We start from the raw sequence: 19,223 nt of genomic DNA, 5'->3' as shown, positions 1-19,223 counted from the left end.
TTTCCCTTTAGGATCATCAGTGTTGAATCTGAATCTGTAGGTTTGAGTGTCTCTCTCTCTCAGGTTAGTGATTCTCAGACTACAGTTATTCTGGGAGCTGTGTGTGTACTGCACTCGGCCCTGATACTCCTCATCCTCTCTCACATCGACAGGCTCAGCATCAGCCTGCTCTTTAATGAACCACACTGATTTTATCACTGTGTGGCCTGCAGGGTGTTTATAAGAGCAGGACAAATCAATCAATGTGTCTTTCAGAGCACACACATGTTCAGGAGTGTAAGTCACACCCCAACACTCTTTACCCAGTACACCTGAAACACACAGAGAGGTAGACATAGGAAGAAAGAACTCGAATTGTGAGAGCTTCATTTACACATCTGAGGCTGAAATGAATGTGAAATGCGAGTTGTTCTGTAAACCAGTAAAATATTTGATTAAAGGAAAGCAAATCTGGATCAGTACAATTCTAACATCTGATCTAAATCTAGATTTGCATTTCTCCCTCCAATGTATAACATAAAATAAAAATAGCAACAGGACCTATTGTACCTGTGGAGCTTTTAATAGATTTATGAGTCAAAACACCATATTTTCTGTTTTTATAAACATTTCGCAGATCAGACGTGTTTATTCTCTGTGTCACAGAAAATTTATATTGTGAGGTAGAACTGTGAAGTGACGTGACGTGTTTAGACTTATGTTGAACAGCACCGCCAATTTATTAACTGATCTATTATTAAATTATTTGCTAAATCATTAATTAAAATATTAAATATCTCACACCATCACTGATCTAGAAACTTTTTTTGTAAAATTTTCAAATTAAGTCACCATTTCAGAAACAACGATATAAGCAAATCATGATGTTTTAATGACAGCCATATGAGTTACTGTTTTCAGTTTGATGCTGAGGGACAGATTTACTCTGACACTTACACACTGGAGGAGAGCGGTGTTCTTTCCCATACACCTGACAGGAGTAGCTGCCTTCATCATGTGGACTGGTTGAGTCGAGCACAATGGAGGCGTCAGTGGTATATCTGATGTAATTGCCATTCCTGTACCAGTAGAAACTGTATGTGCTGATGCTGCAGGTGGAGCTACAGGTCACTTTCACTTTTCTCTGTCCTACAGTGTTAGGGTTCACCTTCAACTGCAAGTCTACACACAATTATGTAGCAAAACTCTGTAAATACTACATACCTGAAATACATACTACATATTATACAATAAAGTGTGTGTGTGTGTGTGTGTGTGTATTACCTGTAACAGTCAGTCGAACTCCAGATAAGGCTGATATCCAGACACTTCTCTGTGTTTTAAATCTAAAGTTATAAACTCCAGAGTCACTCACTCTCACATTTCTCAGTGTCAGCTCACAGTCAGACCACCAGGTTCTTATAGACACTCGTCCTGAGTATTGTGGATCTTTGCTCAGGGCTTGTGGTTCTCCTTCAGAGCTCTGGACTCGATACCACTCTCTCTGTGTGACAATGGAGTGATCACGTGTTGTAAATGTACAGGAGATTTTTACTGTAGATCCAGTAACAGCACAGAGACTCTGAGAGGAGAGAGTTACACTGTGCTGAGCCTGAACTCCTGGAACACACACACACACACACACACACACACACACACACAGCAGAAACACAAATTAAAGTGAGTTAAACACATAAAGCAATGGCTCATGCATTGACCAGCAAGAGTGCAACCACAGTTTTAACCACTGCTGCAGTCACACATAGCGAATGAGTGAAGGAGGTGTGAAAATGATGATAAAAATAGAACTCAGGTTGAAACCGTTCATAAACCTCATCCGGGGTTATAGAATTAACAGGACACATAAACTCACACGGAAAAAGAAAGGTGCAGGACATTAATGTATCGTATATTATATAATACATTAATAATATACTGTAATAAAATTATTTGATAATGAAAAAATAATATAATGATTTCATATATATATATATATATATATATATATATATATATATATATATGTACACACACACACACACACACACACATACATACATATACACACACGTCAGTAGAATTTGCAATTATTCATAGGTTTATCTATAACTTTTGTCTTTTATTTTCACAACATCCTACAAATGTTCTTGCCTGCACCCAAATCCTGTCAAATTTATAAAAATACTTCCAAACACAGAGACATGTTTAGGGCTTTTGTGTTGCAGTAGTGACACAACAGCACATAAAAACAGCAGAAAGAGCTGAAATATCTGAAAAGGTTACCTGTCAGTAACATGAGGATTGCTGCTACTGTAATATTTCTCGACATTCTGTAAAACATGGTGACATCAGCCTTCAGACAGCCGACGCTTGAAGATCCACCACGTGTAGAATTTTGACCAAAAATGTCCTTATAAATACAAAATAAATCTATCTTTCTCTTTTAATGAATATTAACCGCCTTATAAAGCCTGTTCCTCCTTCACTCGTACTGCACTTGTAAGCAGTTATGAGCTTCTTCATGACACTAGCAGTAAAGACACGGAAGATGAGTAGTGCACTTGATACAGCATTGTGTTGTCACACCTCCCTATTTTGGCTTCCTCTTTGTTTTTACACGTGAAGGTATTCAAGTCTGATTAACACAGCATTCTTATTCTATTTTTCTTTCTTTTCAGCTACAAAAAAAAATTCTTTTACTAGGCCTAGCTAAATATGTACTGTATTTTTTTGCCTCTACTTTGTTTCATCTGTTATGACTGTCTCTATTTCTGTTCCTTCAAAATACTGTGAGCGCTGACCAGTCAGGTTTGAGTTTGTTGAGACTGTCTGATATTGAAATTCTTCAAGATATTTGTCTTAATAAATCTACCAGTACATTAATAAAGAAACCAAAACAAACCCATGTGATGTCTCTATAATCACTTATTGCTAGGCTGCTTCTAGCACCTCCCAGTGGTGACTGCCATTTAAGACTCCTGTTTTACATTATTGCCCAGCTGGGAGGATATCACCTGCTTGCCTACCACGGCAGACATTCAGACCTCCTGGTGTTTTTCTTTTATTTATCTCTTAGAAATTGAGCAGCTATGTGACTGTATAGCAGAAAATGTGAATGATTACAGAAATAAGGCTTGTTTTACTTCATCTGTTTACACTTTGTTCAAAAAAACTGTTCCACCTGTGCTGGATTATTGCCATACTATTGCTTCTCACGCTTTCCAATCCAAACTCAAGTTGTTAGTTGCTTAGAATGTCAGATGAATGTCATAATATAAATAAAATTAGAAATAAACATTGAAGCACTTTCACACTTAACACTTCTCACCACACACTCTACCCCTTTGCAAGATGAGTTTGTTGATATCAGTCAAGTCTATTTTATAATAAATGACATTTCCGGTACTTCAAACTCTCCTACACACTAGTGTTTTTATGATCTTTTGCTCCACAGGTGCTCTGACAACCTCTTGAAGTTTACAGCCTTCCTGTTTGTACATAAAGATTTGTTTTTAAACCCATTAAATGACTAGCAGTAACATAATAATAGTAATAGTAATGATAATGTAACATTAACAACTTGTAACAACATGCAATTTTATTTATTTATTTATTTATTTATTTGGGTTAGTGGTGGTAACTGTTAAACAGATTTTTAAAAAATGAACAGCCTCAGTTCATGGCCACACACACACACACACACACACACACACACACACACAAAGATATACACAAAAATGTTCCTTTGGCATTTTTCGATTCGATTGTAATCGTGTATAACGTTCACACTTTTCCACCAATAAGGTGTCAGTACTTGGGTCGGGTTTACAATGGCACCTGTCAAGGGGTGAGATGTATTAGGCATCAAGTGAACAGTTTTCGAAGGTGATGTTTCGGAAGCAGGAAAAAACGTAAGGATCTGAGCGACTTTGTCAAGGGCCAAATTGGGATTGCTAGAGGACTGGGTCAGATCATCTTCAAAACTGTAGGTCTTGTGGGGTGTTCCCAGTATGCAGTGGTTAATACCTACCAAAAGTGGTCCAAGGAAGGACCACCGGTGAACCAGTGACAGGGTCAATGCCGCCCAAGGCTCTTTGATGTATGTGGGGAGCGAAGGCTGGCCGGTCTGGTTCGATCCCACAGAAGAGCTACTGTAGCATAAATTCCTGAAAAAGTTAAAAGTTAACCAAAAAGTTAACGTGATGAATCACATTTTCTTTTAAATCACGTGGATGGCGGGTGCGTGTGCATCGCCTGGGGAAGAGATGGCACGAGGATGTACAAGGGGAAGAAGGCAAGCCGGTGGAGGAAGTGTGACGCTCTCGGCAATGTTCTGCACCTCCTTGCCCATCTGTGAAGTGTGTTACATGCTTCGAACATGGGCAAGGAGGAGGCGGGAACTGACTGAACACAAACGTAAAGTTTAATCATAAGCAGAATTGGCTAGACAGCAAGTCAAATCCTAGCTAATAGGAAATATAGATTATTAACAAGATGTTTTACTTCTGATTAATTCATTTGCAAACTACATAGCATTAGTCATGTATATGACCAGCAAACTGACAGAGATTGAATGATAAATGAAGTAACTAGGTAATTTCATTAAAAAAAGTTTTATAATTATTCCTGGAAAACAACAGAATGCATAAAGAAAGCATATATAGATCACTAAAAATAAAAATAGCACTATAGATTGAATAGAATCATTTAAATAAATGTAAAAAATAAATCAGTAAATCAAAAACATGTTAATAAAGATTATAATGGAGCAAAAAAAAAAACAGATGGGAAAAAAATTAATCATAATCTAAATTCCTCTTTAAAATCCTGACCTGCATAACTTCTAAAGTAAAACAGCATACAGTACTATATAAGCACTACGATACACTACTGAAGCATCAATACTGCTACTCTGATAAAATGCCTTTTGCATCACTGCTACAGCTCAGAGTCACTGAACCCCCTTCCACTGTGTCTCCAGAAGAAAGAACCACTGCACTGGTGTTTTTAGGGAAATCTGAATGGAAATAAAACAACTGAATCAGCTGGTGTGTGTTCAGCTGTTTTTAAAGGGGCAGACTCTTTATTAGTATCTTGAATAGTAAAGACTGTGGCTGGGGGGATAGTTTTTTCCCCCTACAAAACCCCCCGGTTATGGAACAGTTATGGCCTTCCTATTAGTATTTAGACACAGACACAGACACATTCAGACACAGTCTGTGTTTAAGTCTAGGTTGAAAACATATTTGTTTTTGTTTAATAGCTTTTCTCTCAGATAAAGGCACAGGTTCATAGCCATAGAGAATTTTGGTAAACTGGGATGTTTGGATGCTGTCGCCCACCCCTGTCTTAAACAGTCCCTCAGGTTTGTTGACAGTGGAGTGGTGAGACGCTTTATGTCCCAGTGTGCCATCATAACTGTTATCTTCTGACTGTCCCATTTAGTTATACTGTCATAACTAGGACTGCTGGAGTCCCTGCTTGCACTCACAATGTACACCCTGTAGTGGAGGAGCATACCAAATAATCTGTTCTCTCTCTCTCTTTCATTATACATGTTAATCCTGCTGCCTGATGGTGTGCTGCTGTCCCTGATAGCATCTGATTTTAAAAAAGTCCTGAATAACAAGCTGTTAAAATAGTTGAACTGTTTTGCTGTTGTTTTTTCATGTAATACAACATTATTTTGAAATAAGATCTTGTTATTTCAAGATGTTATGTCAATATTTTGAGTTATTATCTCATTGTTTTATTTAAAACATGCTATTTCTTTTTTCCACACAAACTGTGCTTCAGGAATTGCATAGCTTCTTGTACAGAAATGTCACTACTAGAACAATTTTGCTTTAAAACGTCTGCTTTATACAGCTACATAAAAGTTTTACACTGCACTTACATAACACATCCAGGTGTGTTGGTGTAGAGTTGTGCTGTCCCAGCTGGTTGTGAGCAGTGCAGTAGTACAGTCCGCTGTGCTGGGAGCTGATGTTGCTGATGCTGTAATTCTGGCCTGTTGTCAGCAGTGTGTCTGCAGCTGCTCTCTGCTTAAACCAGGAATAAGTGAGAACAGGAGGGTTTGCATCACTGCTACAGCTCAGAGTCACTGAACCCCCTTCCACTGTGTCTCCAGAAGAAAGAACCACTGCACTGGTGTTTTTAGGGGAATCTGAATGGAAATAAAACAACTGAATCAGCTGGTGTGTGTTCAGCTGTTTTTAAAGGTGCAGACTCTTTATTAGTATCTTGAATAGTAAAGACTGTGGCTGGGGGGATAGTTTTTTTTTCCCTACAAAACCCCCTGGTTATGGAACAGTTATGGCCTTCCTATTAGTATTTGGGACTCAGACACAGTCTGTGTTTAAGTCTAGGTTGAAAACATATTTGTTTTTGTTTAATAGCTTTTCTCTCAGATTAAGGCACAGGTTTGTAGCCATAGAGAATTTAGGTAAACTGGGATGTTTGGATGCTGTCGCCCACCTCTGTTTTACACAGTCCCTCAGGTTTGTTGACAGTGGAGTGGTGAGACGCTTTATGTCCCAGTGTGCCATCATTACTGTTATCTTCTGACTGTCCCATTTAGTTATACTGTCATAACTAGGACTGCTGGAGTCCCTGCTTGCACTCACAATGTACACCCTGTAGTGGAGGAGCATACCAAATAATCTGTTCTCTCTCTCTCATTATACATGTTAATCCTGCTGCCTGATGGTGTGCTGCTGTCCCTGATAGCATCTGATTTTATAAATTGCTGAATAACAAGCTGTTAAAATGGTTGAACTGTTTTGCTGTTGTTTTTTCATGTAATACAACATTATTTTGAATTAAGATCTTGTTATTTCAAGATGTTATGTCAATATTTTGAGTTATTATCTCATTGTTTTATTTAAAACATGCTATTTCTTTTTTCCACACAAACTGTGCTTCAGGAATTGCATAGCTTCTTGTACAGAAATGTCACTACTAGAACAATTTTGCTTTAAAACATCTGCTTTACACAGCTACATAAAAGTTTTACACTGCACTTACATAACACGTCCAGGCGTTTTGGTGTAGAGTTGTGCTGTCCCAGCTGGTTGTGAGCAGTGCAGTAGTACAGTCCGCTGTGCTGGGAGCTGATGTTGCTGATGGTGTAATTCTGGCCTGTTGTCAGCAGTGTGTCTGCAGCTGCTCTCTGCTTAAACCAGGAATAAGTGAGTACAGGAGGGTTTGCATCACTGCTACAGCTCAGAGTCACTGAACCCCCTTCCACTGTGTGTCCAGAGGAAAGAACCACTGCACTGGTGTTTTTAGGGGAATCTGAATGGAAATAAAACAACTGAATCAGCTGGTGTGTGTTCAGCTGTTTTTAAAGGTGCAGACTCTTTATTAGTATCTTGAATAGTAAAGACTGTGGCTGGGGGGATAGTTTTTTTTTTCCCTACAAAACCCCCCGGTTATGGAACAGTTATGGCCTTCCTATTAGTATTTGGGACTCAGACACAGTCTGTGTTTAAGTCTAGGTTGAAAACATATTTGTTTTTGTTTAATAGCTTTTCTCTCAGATAAAGGCACAGGTTCGTAGCCATAGAGAATTTAGGTAAACTGGGATGTTTGGATGCTGTCACCCATCCCTCCCAGAAGAGGCCGGTGAACCTCCTCAACCGTGACAGTACCCCTCCTCCTAGGAGCGCTACCTCTCGGCGCTACCAGGAGCTTTAGTGGAGTTGGGGGCTTTAGTGGAGTTTTACCCTCCTGTGATCTTGTCATGTGTTACCCTTGTCTATGTGTCTTGTTCTGATTGGTTGGTTAAGTCATGTGTCCTTGATTGTTTGGTATATATAGCCCTCATGTAGCAATTGTCTCTGGTCGTGTATTGATGTTGTAACCTGCAGTCTGTTTGTGTCTAGTCTGTCCAAGCCAAGGCAAGTCTGTCCAAGTTAAGTCAAGTCCTTATTTGTATTTTGGGTTTTCACTTTGTTAAATAAAGCTGCACTTGGGTTCATCACCACGCTCGCCTCGGTGGACTAATGTTACAGAATACACGACCGCTACCACGAACCCAGCAGCTTCTCGCCTCCTCTGCCTTCATCAAGGCGACAGGGCCATAGAGGATTATGTTGAGGACTTCTGTGGATTGTGCCATTTAGTGGACTTTAATGATGTGGCCCGCAAAGACATTTTCCGTTTTGGCCTCACAGAAGAAATCTCTTTGTTAATGCCATGTCACACGCCTCACTGGACTCTGGCCAAATATATTGACTTTGCACTCCGGTTGAGTGGTTCCTCGTTCACTGTGGGGATTGTGGAAGAGGAATCTGCTATCTTCCGGTACCCACCACACCGGAGCATTATCCGGTCCCGACTATCATGTCTGCTACTCCAGGGCCTGCTCATGTCACGCCTGCTACTCCAGGGCCTGCTCACGTCTCGCCTGCTACTCCAGGGCCTGCTCACGTCACGCCTGTCAAGCCAGGGCCTGTTCACATTAAGGCCTGCCAAGCCAGGGCCTGCTCACGTCATGCCGGCCACTCAAGAGCCTCTTCACAAAATGGCCGCCACGCCTGATTCCCCGGCCAAGATGGCCACCACGCCTGATTCCCCGGCCAAGATGGCCATCACGCCTGATTCCCCGGCCAAGATGGCCACCACGCCTGCGCCTCACCATACCACGACCATCACGCCAGAACCTCGTTATGTCACGGCTGCTACTCCTGAGTCTGGACCCATCATGACTGCCATGTCAGAGCTTACAGTCAAGATGGCTGCCACGCCAGAGCCTTGTCAGGCCCTGGCCATCTTGCCAGAACCCCGTCATGAAATGGATGCCATGCAAGTTTCGCCTAAGAATTTTTTTGGGGGGGATATAGTACCCAAGCTCCTGCAGATGCGGAGCTTGGGCCAGGACTGATGAGACTGATTGCCAGTGTGATGGATCCACCTCTGATGTCAGTGCGAGCAGCTGGCATCCCAGAGGCCTCCCCTGTCCACGAGTCTGCCCCAGAGGCCTCCCCTGTCCACGAGTCTGCCCCAGAGGCCTCCCCTGTCCACGAGTCTGCCCCAGAGTCCTCCCCTGTCCACGAGTCTGCCCCAGAGACCTCCCCTGTCCACGAGTCAGAGGTGGCGACGTCCGCTGCAGAACCTGCTGAGGCAGCGGCGTCCATTGCAGAACCTCCTGAGGTGGCAGCATCCATTTCTGAACTCTCTGCCTGTCCTGTCATGGCCAAGGAGACCGTTCATGAACTCCCACCTGATCCGCCTTGGTGGGCACCTGTCTTGTTAGCTCTACATTGGTGGACATCTGCTGGTGCCCTTCAGCTCCGCCTGCTCCACCCTGGTGCCCTTCTGCTCCTCCATGGCTGCCTGCTCTGCCTGCTCCGCCATGGCTCCATGCTCTTCTGGATCTGACCTGGTGGTCCCCTGGCCCTCCACTGTTTCACGGTCTACCACTGTTTCATGACCCATGGTCTTGCCCATTGTTCCACGGTCCATGTCATTATCCAGATCCTGTTCCCCTTCATGGACCTGGCCCTCCATCCCTCCCCCTGTTCCACCTTCGCTCTACCACCCTCCTGGACTTGTTAGGTTTGGGTTTTGTTTGTGCGTTTGGAGCCGACCTTAGGGGGGGGGATATGTAACGTGGGGTTTGGGTTTTGTTGTGTTTCTTGTTCATTGTTCTCATGTCTTTTATTTTGGAGTTTAGTCATGGTTCCTGTCTAGTCATGTGTTCCTTGCCCCTCCTGTGATCTTGTCATGTGTTACCCTTGTCTATGTGTCTTGTTCTGATTGGTTGGTTAAGTCATGTGTCCTTGATTGTTTGGTATATATAGCCCTCATGTAGCAATTGTCTCTGGTCGTGTATTGATGTTGTAACCTGCAGTCTGTTTGTGTCTAGTCTGTCCAAGCCAAGTCAAGTCTGTCCAAGCCAAGTCAAGTCTGTCCAAGTTAAGTCAAGTCCTTATTTGTATTTTTGGTTTTCACTTTGTTAAATAAACCTGCACTTGGGTTCATCACCACGCTCGCCTCGGTGGACTAATGTTACAGGGGGGCAGATTAATACGAGAGTGAAAAACGGGTTTCAATTTGGATACGTGAAAAACGGGATGGATTGTCCTGTACGCTGGAGGAAGTTTGCTGCCACTGGGCTAAGAACTTTAGTGACAATGAATGGGCCAATGAATTTAGGAGCCAACTTACTAGATATGGAGCGAAGCGGAATATCTTTACTAGAAAACCACACTTTTTGACCGACAATGTAGACGGGAGGCTTCGACCGGTGGCGATCAGCCTAAGCCTTAGTGCGCGCACCCACCTGGAGAAGCGTCCGACAAGCAGTTCTCCAGGTGCGGCGGCACTTCTGGGCGAAAGCGTGGGCAGTGGGGACCGCGACTTCGGATTCCAGACTAGGAAAAATAGGTGGCTGGTACCCTAAGCTACACTCAAATGGAGAGAGGCCCGTGGATGACACTGGCAATGAATTGTGTGCGTACTCCACCCAAGAGAGCTGTTGGCTCCAAGAGGATGGGTTCTGAGAAACCAAACATCGTAACACCCGCACAGGATCCTGATTGTCTCGCTTGGTCTGCCCAATGCTCAGAGGATGGAAACCAGAAGAAAGGCTAACTCTCTCCCCAGTAGCCGACAAAATTCTCTCCAAAATTTGGAAACAAACTGGGGACTCCTGTCAGAAACCACATCCGTCGGGAGGCCATGAATGTGAAAGACACGGTCAATGACAGTAACCGCCGTCTCCCTGGCAGAAGGTAATTTGGGCAGGGGAATAAAATGGGCCACCTTTGAGAACCGGTCCACCACGGTCAAAACCACCGTGTTACCCTGGGACGGAGGTAGGGCGGAAACGAAATCTAGTGCTATGTGGGACAAGGGTCTCGAAGGGACAGACAGTGATTGAAGGAGACCCTCCGGGGGACGATTGGAAGCCTTACAACTGGCACAGACCGAACAGGCCAAAACAAAATCCCGAATGTCACGAGCCATCAATGGCCACCAGAACCGTTGTTTGACCAAAAAGGCGGTACGATTAATCCCACGATGACAAGCGACCTTAGAACAGTGGCTCCAGTGGATGACGTCGGACCTTAAACCCTCCGGCACAAATAACCGACCCGGTGGGCACCCAGATGGCGGCATTACCCCTTGTAAGGCCGTGCGGACCTTAGACTCAATCTCCCAAGTGATAGTGGAGACCACAAGTCTCTCAGGTAAAATAAGCTCAGGAGTAGTCGGAACGATTAAAAACGCGGGACAAAGCATAGGGCTTGATGTTTTTAGAGCCCGGACAGTACGACATGGAAATGACGAAGCGACCGAAAAGAAGAGCCCACCGAGCCTGCCTGGAGTCGAGACGTTTGGCCGACCTGATGTATTCAAGGTTCTTATGATCCGTCCAGACGATAAAAGGCACCCCCGAGCCTTCCAACCAATGACGCCACTCCTCCAAGGCTAACTTAATCGCCAACAACTCGCTATTACCAGTGTCATAATTCTGTTCGGCGAGGGACAAACGATGAGAAAAAAGGTGCACGGATGTATCTTGCCGTCCGCGGAGGAGCGCTGGGAAAGAACCGCGCCAACCCCGACCTCCGAAGCGTCGACCTCCACCACAAACTGACGCGAAGGGTCGGGGGCAATGAGAATAGGGGCCGAAACAAAGCAGCTCTTGAGGTTAGAAAATGCAGCATGTGCTGCACTAGACCACCTGAACGCAGTCTTGGTGGAGGTCAAGGTGGTCAGAAGGGGCAGCTAGTTGGCTGAAGTTGCGAATAAAATGCCGGTAAGAATTGGCGAACCCCAGAAACCTCTGCAGGGCCTTGCGGGAGTCAGGGGTCGGCCAATCCACCACAGCCTTGATCTTGTCGGGATCCATGCGCACCCCCTCGGATGAAATGATGAACCCCAAAAATAGGACTGACTGTGCATGAAAAACGCTTTTCTTCACCTTGACAAGAAGCCCATTCTCGAGCAGCCAGAGGAGCACTCGCCTGACATGGTGAACATGTTCCTGGAGAGAGGAGGAAATAATCAAAAAGTCATCCAGGTAGACATATATGAACTGGTCAACCATGTCTCTCAGCACGTCATTCACGAGTCCCTGGAAAACCGCCGGAGCGTTAGACAGGCCGAACGGCATAACCAGGTATTTGAAATGCCCCCTGGGGGTATTAAAGGCGGTTTTCCACTCATCCCTCTCCCTTATGTGAACCAGATGATAGGCGTTGCGCAGGTCCAGTTTGGTGAAAAAAAGACGCCCCCTGCAGCCGCTCGAAAGCTGAAGACATCAGCGGCAAGGGATAAGTGTTCCTTACCGTGACGCTGTTCAGCCCCCGGTAATCAATACATGGCCGCAGAGATCTGTCCTTTTTCACCACAAAAAAGAACTCGGCACCTGCAGGGGAAGAGGAACGATGGATGAGCCCAGCTGCCAAAGAATCAGAAATATATTTCTCCATGGCCTCCCTCTCTGGGGCAGAAAGCGAGTAAAGCTTGCCTTTAGGCGAAGACTTACCTGACAATAATTCTATGGCACAGTCATAGGGACGGTGCGGAGGGAGAGAAGCGGCCCAAGACTTACTGAACACTTCCTTGAGGTCCATGTACTGCTTAGGCACGTTAGACAGGTCCACCGACTCCTTCTCGAAAACAGAACTAGACACAGACGAACAGGCAGACACAAGACAATTAGCATGACAATGTTCGCTCCACGATAAAACTGTATTAGAATGCCAGTCAATGTGTGAGCCAGGGGTGAAAAAGGACAACTGGAGCAAGCGGGGAATCAGCGAGTACGAAGCGTATTTCTTCAAAGTGATTCCCCAACGCGAAGAGAGTTAACGGAGCGGCGGCTCCGGATCGTGCGCTGGGCTGACCGCATCGGTGGAATAAGGGGCAAGGAGATCCGTGGCTGCCAGAACTGAGCGTCGTAGCCCCGTTGTTCCTGCTGCTGTAGGCGTGCATCCACCCGAATGGCGAGAGCGATGAGCTCATCCAGGGTCGTAGGAAGTTCCAGCATGAAGATCTCCTTCTGGATGCGGTCTGCCAGCCCATGCAGGAACATATCCCACTGCGCCTCCTTGTTCCAATTGCACAATTGCACGGAATTCGATGGAGTAATCCGAGACAGAGAGCTCGCCTTGACGTAAGTCCCGTCACGGCACGATCAAATACTCTCTTCATTTCCTCGGCGAGCGCTTGGAACGAGGAACAGCACGGATGTTGGTTCTCCCACACCGCTGTCCCCCACAAAGCCGCCTTCCCAGACAGCAGTGTCAACACCAGAGCCACATTAGACCGCTCGGTAAAAAAAGTCTGGGGTTGGAGCAAGAAAAACAACAAGCACCTGGTGAGAAAGGCTAGGCAGAGACGCGGCTCACCAGAGTATGAGGCGGGAGGTGGTAGGCGTGGCTCAGGTTGAGTTGTGAGCGCCGACTGGGGGGATAAGCGCTGGGGAGCTGGCGCAGCGGGTGATGTTGCCGACTCGGTTCTCAGAAGTTGAACCTGGGTAGTGAGCTCGGACACCTGTGCTACCAAGGCTTGCACCGCATGACCCGTAGCGACCATCTGCTCCTCTTGTCTTTGAAGACGTGTGGCCGTGTTCGACAAGAAGCCGCTGACGTCTGAGGCACTCGCTGAATCCATCTTAAGGTCAGTTCATTCTGTCAGGGATTACAAGGCGGATTCAAGTGCGAGTTCAGCTCGCTGAAGAGCTGAAGAAAGCGTAACAGACAGAGTACTGTGGGTGGACAAATGTGGGTGCAGTTGTGGCAAGTTTCCTTGGTAGCACTCAGCTGCAACGGGGAATAAACAGTCCTATGATCCAGGCTAGACGACAGTAATCCACCAGAGTGCAGGGTACCGGGAAACAGAGCAACAGAACACAGACACGAAAACAACGAACTGACAGACATGACAAACACTGAGGCTTAAATAGAGCAGTAAATGAGTGGCAGCTGAAACTAATGAGCTAATCAGCAGTAGTGCACAACACGGCCAGAAGAGGCTGGTGAACCCATGAACCATGACATTCAGCTGTTTTTAAAGGTGCAGACTCTTTATTAGTATCTTGAATAGTAAAGACTGCGGCAGGGGGGATAGTTTTTTTTTCTATGGCCTTCCTATTAGTATTTGGGATTCAGACACAGTCTGTGTTAAAATCTAGGTTGAAAACATATTTGTTTTTGTTTAATAGCTTTTCTCTCAGATTAAGGCACAGGTTTGTAGCCATAGAGAATTTTGGTAAACTGGGATGTTTGGATGCTGTCGCCCACCCCTGTCTTACACAGTCCCTCAGGTTTGTTGACAGTGGAGTGGTGAGACGCTTTATGTCCCAGTGTGCCATCATAACTGTTATCTTCTGACTGTCCCATTTAGTTATACTGTCATAACTAGTACTGCTGGAGTCCCTGCTTGAACTCACAATGTACACCCTGTAGTGGAGGAGCATACCAAATAATCTGTTCTCTCTCTCTCTCTCTCTCTCTCTCTTTCATTATACATGTTAATCCTGCTGCCTGATGGTGTGCTGCTGTCCCTGATAGCATCTGATTTTATAAAAGTCCTGAATAACAAGCTGTTAAAATGGTTGAACTGTTTTGCTGTTGTTTTTTCATGTAATACAACATTATTTTGAAATAAGATCTTGTTATTTCAAGATGTTATGTCAATATTTTGAGTTATTATCTCATTGTTTTATTTAAAACATGCTATTTCTTTTTTCCACACAAACTGTGGTTCAGGAATTGCATAGCTTTTTGTACAGAAATGTCAGTACTAGAACAATTTTGCTTTAAAACGTCTGCTTTATACAGCTACATAAAAGTTTTACACTGCACTTACATAACACGTCCAGGCGTTTTGGTGTAGAGTTGTGCTGTCCCAGCTGGTTGCGAGCAGTGCAGTAGTACAGTCCGCTGTGCTGGTAGCTGATGCTGCTGATGCTGTAATTCTGGCCTGTTGTCAGCAGTGTGTCTGTAGCTGCTCTCTGCTTAAACCAGGAGTAGGTGAGAACAGGAGGGTTTGCATCACTGCTACAGCTCAGAGTCACTGAATCCCCCTCCACTGTGTGTCCAGAGGAAAGAACCACTGCTCTGGTGTCTTTAGGGGAATCTGATTAGAAATAAAACACCTGAATCAGCTGGTGTGTGTTCAGGATCAGCATTTGATATGTATATGTACTATGATTGAGGAGAGTGAAATCCGCACTCACACACTGGAGGAGAGAGGAGACTGTCATGGCCTTCAACAGCACAGCTGTAACTGACCGCACCACTGACTGCAGCTACAGAGCAGGAGGCAGATTTACAGTCAGACACACGCTGTCCGTTCTTGTACCAGATGTAAGTGGGTCTGTTAGACAGAGTGCAGGTAGTGATGCAGCTCAGCTTCTTTTGTCCACTACCTGAGTCCGATACCATAATCTTCAGATCTGCAAATAATAAATTCAGTTTATTATTTTCATTTATTTCATCTATGTAAATGTAGTTAAGTAAATGTATATGTTATGTGGCATTACCTGTAACAGACAGAGAGACTCCAGGCTGGCCGGTGTATTTGCCTGTAGGATCATCAGTGTAGAATCTGAATCTGTATGTTTGAGCGTCTCTCTCTGTCAGGTTAGTGATTCTCAGACTACAGTTATTCTGGGAGCTCTGTGTGTACTGCACTCGGCCCTGATACTCCTCATCCTCTTTCACATCCACAGGCTCAGCATCAGGCTGCTCTCTAATGAACCAGAACACTTTTGTCATTTTCTGATTGTTAGGAAAGGTATAGTAACTCAGTATGTCCACTGATGAGCCAATCAGAGAGCAGATAGTCTGGGTGGAGTAGGTCACACTCCAGCAGCTTTTCTCATCAGAAACACCTGAAACACACAAAATGAGTTAGAACAGAAATCCAAACTTAAAAAAGTCTAAAGCGTCATTTATTCATGTATCACTGCATGTGAGTTTACTGTAGTCTAACAGAAGCTGGCAGTGAGATGAAGACAGAATGAGTGAAGTGTAAAGTGAGTTCTTACAGACAGCAGGAGAGCGAAGCTCCTCATGTCCTCTTACAGCACAGGAGTAGCTGCCTGCATCCTCACTACTGACAGACAGTTCATTTCTGTCCGGGTCAGTAACACGCTGTCCGTTCTTGTACCAGATGTAAGTGGGGTTGTTAGACAGAGTGCAGGTGGTGAAACAGCTCAGCTTTTTATACCCATTACGCCAGTCTGATGCTGTAACCTTCAGATCTGCAAATAATAAACTGATTTATCAATTTCATTTATTTCATCTCTGTAAATGTAGTGAAGTAAATGTATAATTGTGCAACATTACCTGTGACAGACAGAGAGACTCCAGGTTGGCCGGTGTATTTCCCTTTAGGATCATCAGTGTAGAATCTGAATCTGTAGGTTTGAGCGTCTCTCTCTCTCAGGTTAGTGATTCTCAGACTACAGTTATTCTGGGAGCTCTGTGTGTACTGCACTCGGCCCTGATACTCCTTATCCTCTCTCACATCCACAGGCTCAGAACCAACCTGCTCTTTAATGAACCAGAACACTTTTGTGACCTTGTAATGATCAGGGAAGGTGTAATAACTGTGCATGTCCACTGATGAGCCAATCAGTGAGCAGATAGTCTGGGTGGAGTAAGTCACGCTCCAGCAGCTCTTCTTATCGAAAAGACCTGAAACACACAAAATGAGAACAGAAATCTAAAGAACAATACAATTCTAACATCTGATCTAAAGATAGATTTGCATTTCTCCCTCCAATGTATAACATAAAATAAAAGTAGCAACAGGACCTATTGTATCTGTGGATCTTTTAATAGATTTATTAGAGTCAAAACACCATATTCTCTGTTTTTATAAACATTTTGCAGCTCAGATGTGTTTATTCTCTGTGTCTCTGTGAAAATTAAGGCAAATATTGTGAGGTAGAATTGTGAAGTGAAGTGACGTGTTCAGACTTTTGTTGAAAAGCACCGCCAATTTATTAACTGATCTATTATTAAATTATTTAATAAATCATTAATTAAAATATTAAATATTTTTCCACACCATCACTGGTACAGAACCTTTATTCTTTAATTATTCAAATTAAGTCACCATTTCAGAAACAATGATATAAGCAAATCATGATGTTTTAATGACAGCCATATGAGTTACTGTTTTCAGTTTGATGCTGAGGGACAGATTTACTCTGACACTTACACACTGGAGGAGAGCGGTGTTCACTCTCATACACCTGACAGGAGTAGCTGACTTCATCATGTGGACTGGTTGAGTCGAGCACAATGGAGGCATCAGTGGTATATCTGAAGTAATTGTCATTCCTGTACCAATAGAAACTGTATGTGCTGATGCTGCAGGTGGAGCTACAGGTCACTTTGACTTCTCTCTGTCCTACAGTGTTAGGATTCACCTTCACCTGCAAGTCTACACACAATTATGTAACAAAACTCTGTAAATACTACATTCCGGAAATACATATTACATATTATACAATAAAGTGTGTATGTGTGTGTGTGTGTTACCTGCAACAGTCAGTCGAACTCCAGATGAGGCTGATATCCAGTCACTGCTCTGTGTTTTAAATCTAAAGTTATAAACTCCAGAGTCACTCACTCTCACATTTCTCAGTGTCAGCTCACAGTCAGACCACCCGGTTCTTACAGACACTCGTCCTGAGTATTGTGGATCTTTGCTCAGGGCTTGTGGTTCTCTTTCAGAGCTCTGGACTCGATACCACTCTCTCTGTGTGACACTGGACTGATAAGGTTTTGTAAATGTACAGGGGATTTTTACTGTAGATCCAGTAACAGCACAGAGACTCTGAGAGGAGAGAGTTACACTGTGCTGAGCCTGAACTCCTGGAACACACACACACACACACACACACCAGAAGCACAAATTAAAGTGAGTTAAGCACATAAAGCAATGGCTCATGCATTAACCAGCAAGAGTGTAACCACAGTTTTAACCCCTGCCGCTGCTGCTGTTCTCAGTCACACATAGGGTGTGGCCCAAGGAGGCGTGAAAATGATGATGAAAATAGAACTCAGTTTGACACCGTTCTTAAACTTCATCTGGGGTTATACAATTAACAGTACAAATAACCTCACACAGAAAAAGAAAGTTGCAGGATATTAATGTATCAGATAATATATTTACAATATACTATAATAAAATGATTTGACAGTGTAAAAATAATATCATATAATGATTTGATATATGTAGGTTTCATCAGAATCTGCAATAATTCATTTGGTTTCTTGCTCTATAACTTTTGGCTTTTACTCCACAACATCCTACAAATGTTCTTGCCTGCATCCAAATCTTAACACATTTATAAAATTTATAAAAATACTTCCAAACACACAGACATGTTTAGGGCTTTTCCGTTGCAGTAGTGACACAACAGCACATAAAAACAGTAGAAAGAGCTGAAATATCTGAAAAGTTTACCTGTCAGTAACATGAGGATTGCTGCTACTGTAATATTTCTCGACATTCTGTAAAACATGGTGACATCAGCCTTCAGACAGCCGACGCTTGAAGATCCACAGCGTGTAGAATTTAGACCAAAAATGTCCTTATAAATACAAAATACATCTATCTTTCTCTTTTAATGAATATTAACCGCCTTATTCAGCCTGTTCCTCCTTCACTCGTACTGCACTTGTAAGCAGTTATGAGCTTCTTCATGACACTAGCAGTAAAGACACGGAAGATGAGTAGTGCACTTGACACAGCATTGTGTTGTCACACCTCCCTATTTTGGCTTCCTCTTTGTTTTTACATGTGAAGGTATTCAAGTCTGATTAACACAGCATTCTTATACTATTTTTCTTTCTTTTGAGCTAAAAAAAAATTTCTTTTACTAGGCCTAGCTAAATATGTACTGTATTTTTTTGCCTCTACTTTGTTTCATCTGTTATGACTGTCTCTATTTCTGTTCCTTCAAAAGACTGTGAGCGCTGACCAGTCAGGTTTGAGTTTGTTGAGACTGTCTGATATTGAAATTCTTCAAGATATTTGTCTTAATAAAGCTACAAGTACATTAATAAAGAAACCAAAACAAACCCATGTGATGTCTCTATAATCACTTATTGCGAGGCTGCTTCTAGCACCTCCCAGTGGTGACTGTCATTTTAGAAGACTCCTGATTTACATTATTGCCCAATTGTGAGGATATCACCTGCTTGCCTACCACGGCAGACATTCAGACCTCCTGGTGTTTCATTATAAATAAACACTGAAGC

At 43.6% G+C, this 19,223-nt stretch overlaps 1 protein-coding gene across 1 annotated transcript in view; it reads right to left on the bottom strand.

Annotated features, from left to right (window-relative positions):
- LOC128317443 (sialoadhesin-like) overlaps positions 1-19,223 on the bottom strand; it is a 72,296-nt gene that overhangs the window by 44,879 nt on the left and 8,194 nt on the right. Inside the window, exons 6-12 of the mRNA XM_053229305.1 lie at positions 16,293-16,643; positions 15,992-16,207; positions 15,485-15,835; positions 15,179-15,397; positions 14,809-15,078; positions 7,006-7,275; positions 5,876-6,145 (exon numbers count right to left, since the gene is read on the bottom strand). Coding sequence (XP_053085280.1) covers positions 5,876-6,145; positions 7,006-7,275; positions 14,809-15,078; positions 15,179-15,397; positions 15,485-15,835; positions 15,992-16,207; positions 16,293-16,643 — 1,947 coding nt within the window. The remainder of the gene's footprint in view (positions 1-5,875; positions 6,146-7,005; positions 7,276-14,808; positions 15,079-15,178; positions 15,398-15,484; positions 15,836-15,991; positions 16,208-16,292; positions 16,644-19,223) is intronic.

This window comes from Pangasianodon hypophthalmus, chromosome 25 (assembly GCF_027358585.1).
Source record: "Pangasianodon hypophthalmus isolate fPanHyp1 chromosome 25, fPanHyp1.pri, whole genome shotgun sequence".
Lineage (NCBI taxonomy): Eukaryota > Metazoa > Chordata > Actinopteri > Siluriformes > Pangasiidae > Pangasianodon > Pangasianodon hypophthalmus.
Note: the sequence above shows the minus strand (reverse complement) of the source record. Positions and strands in the feature narration are given on the sequence as shown.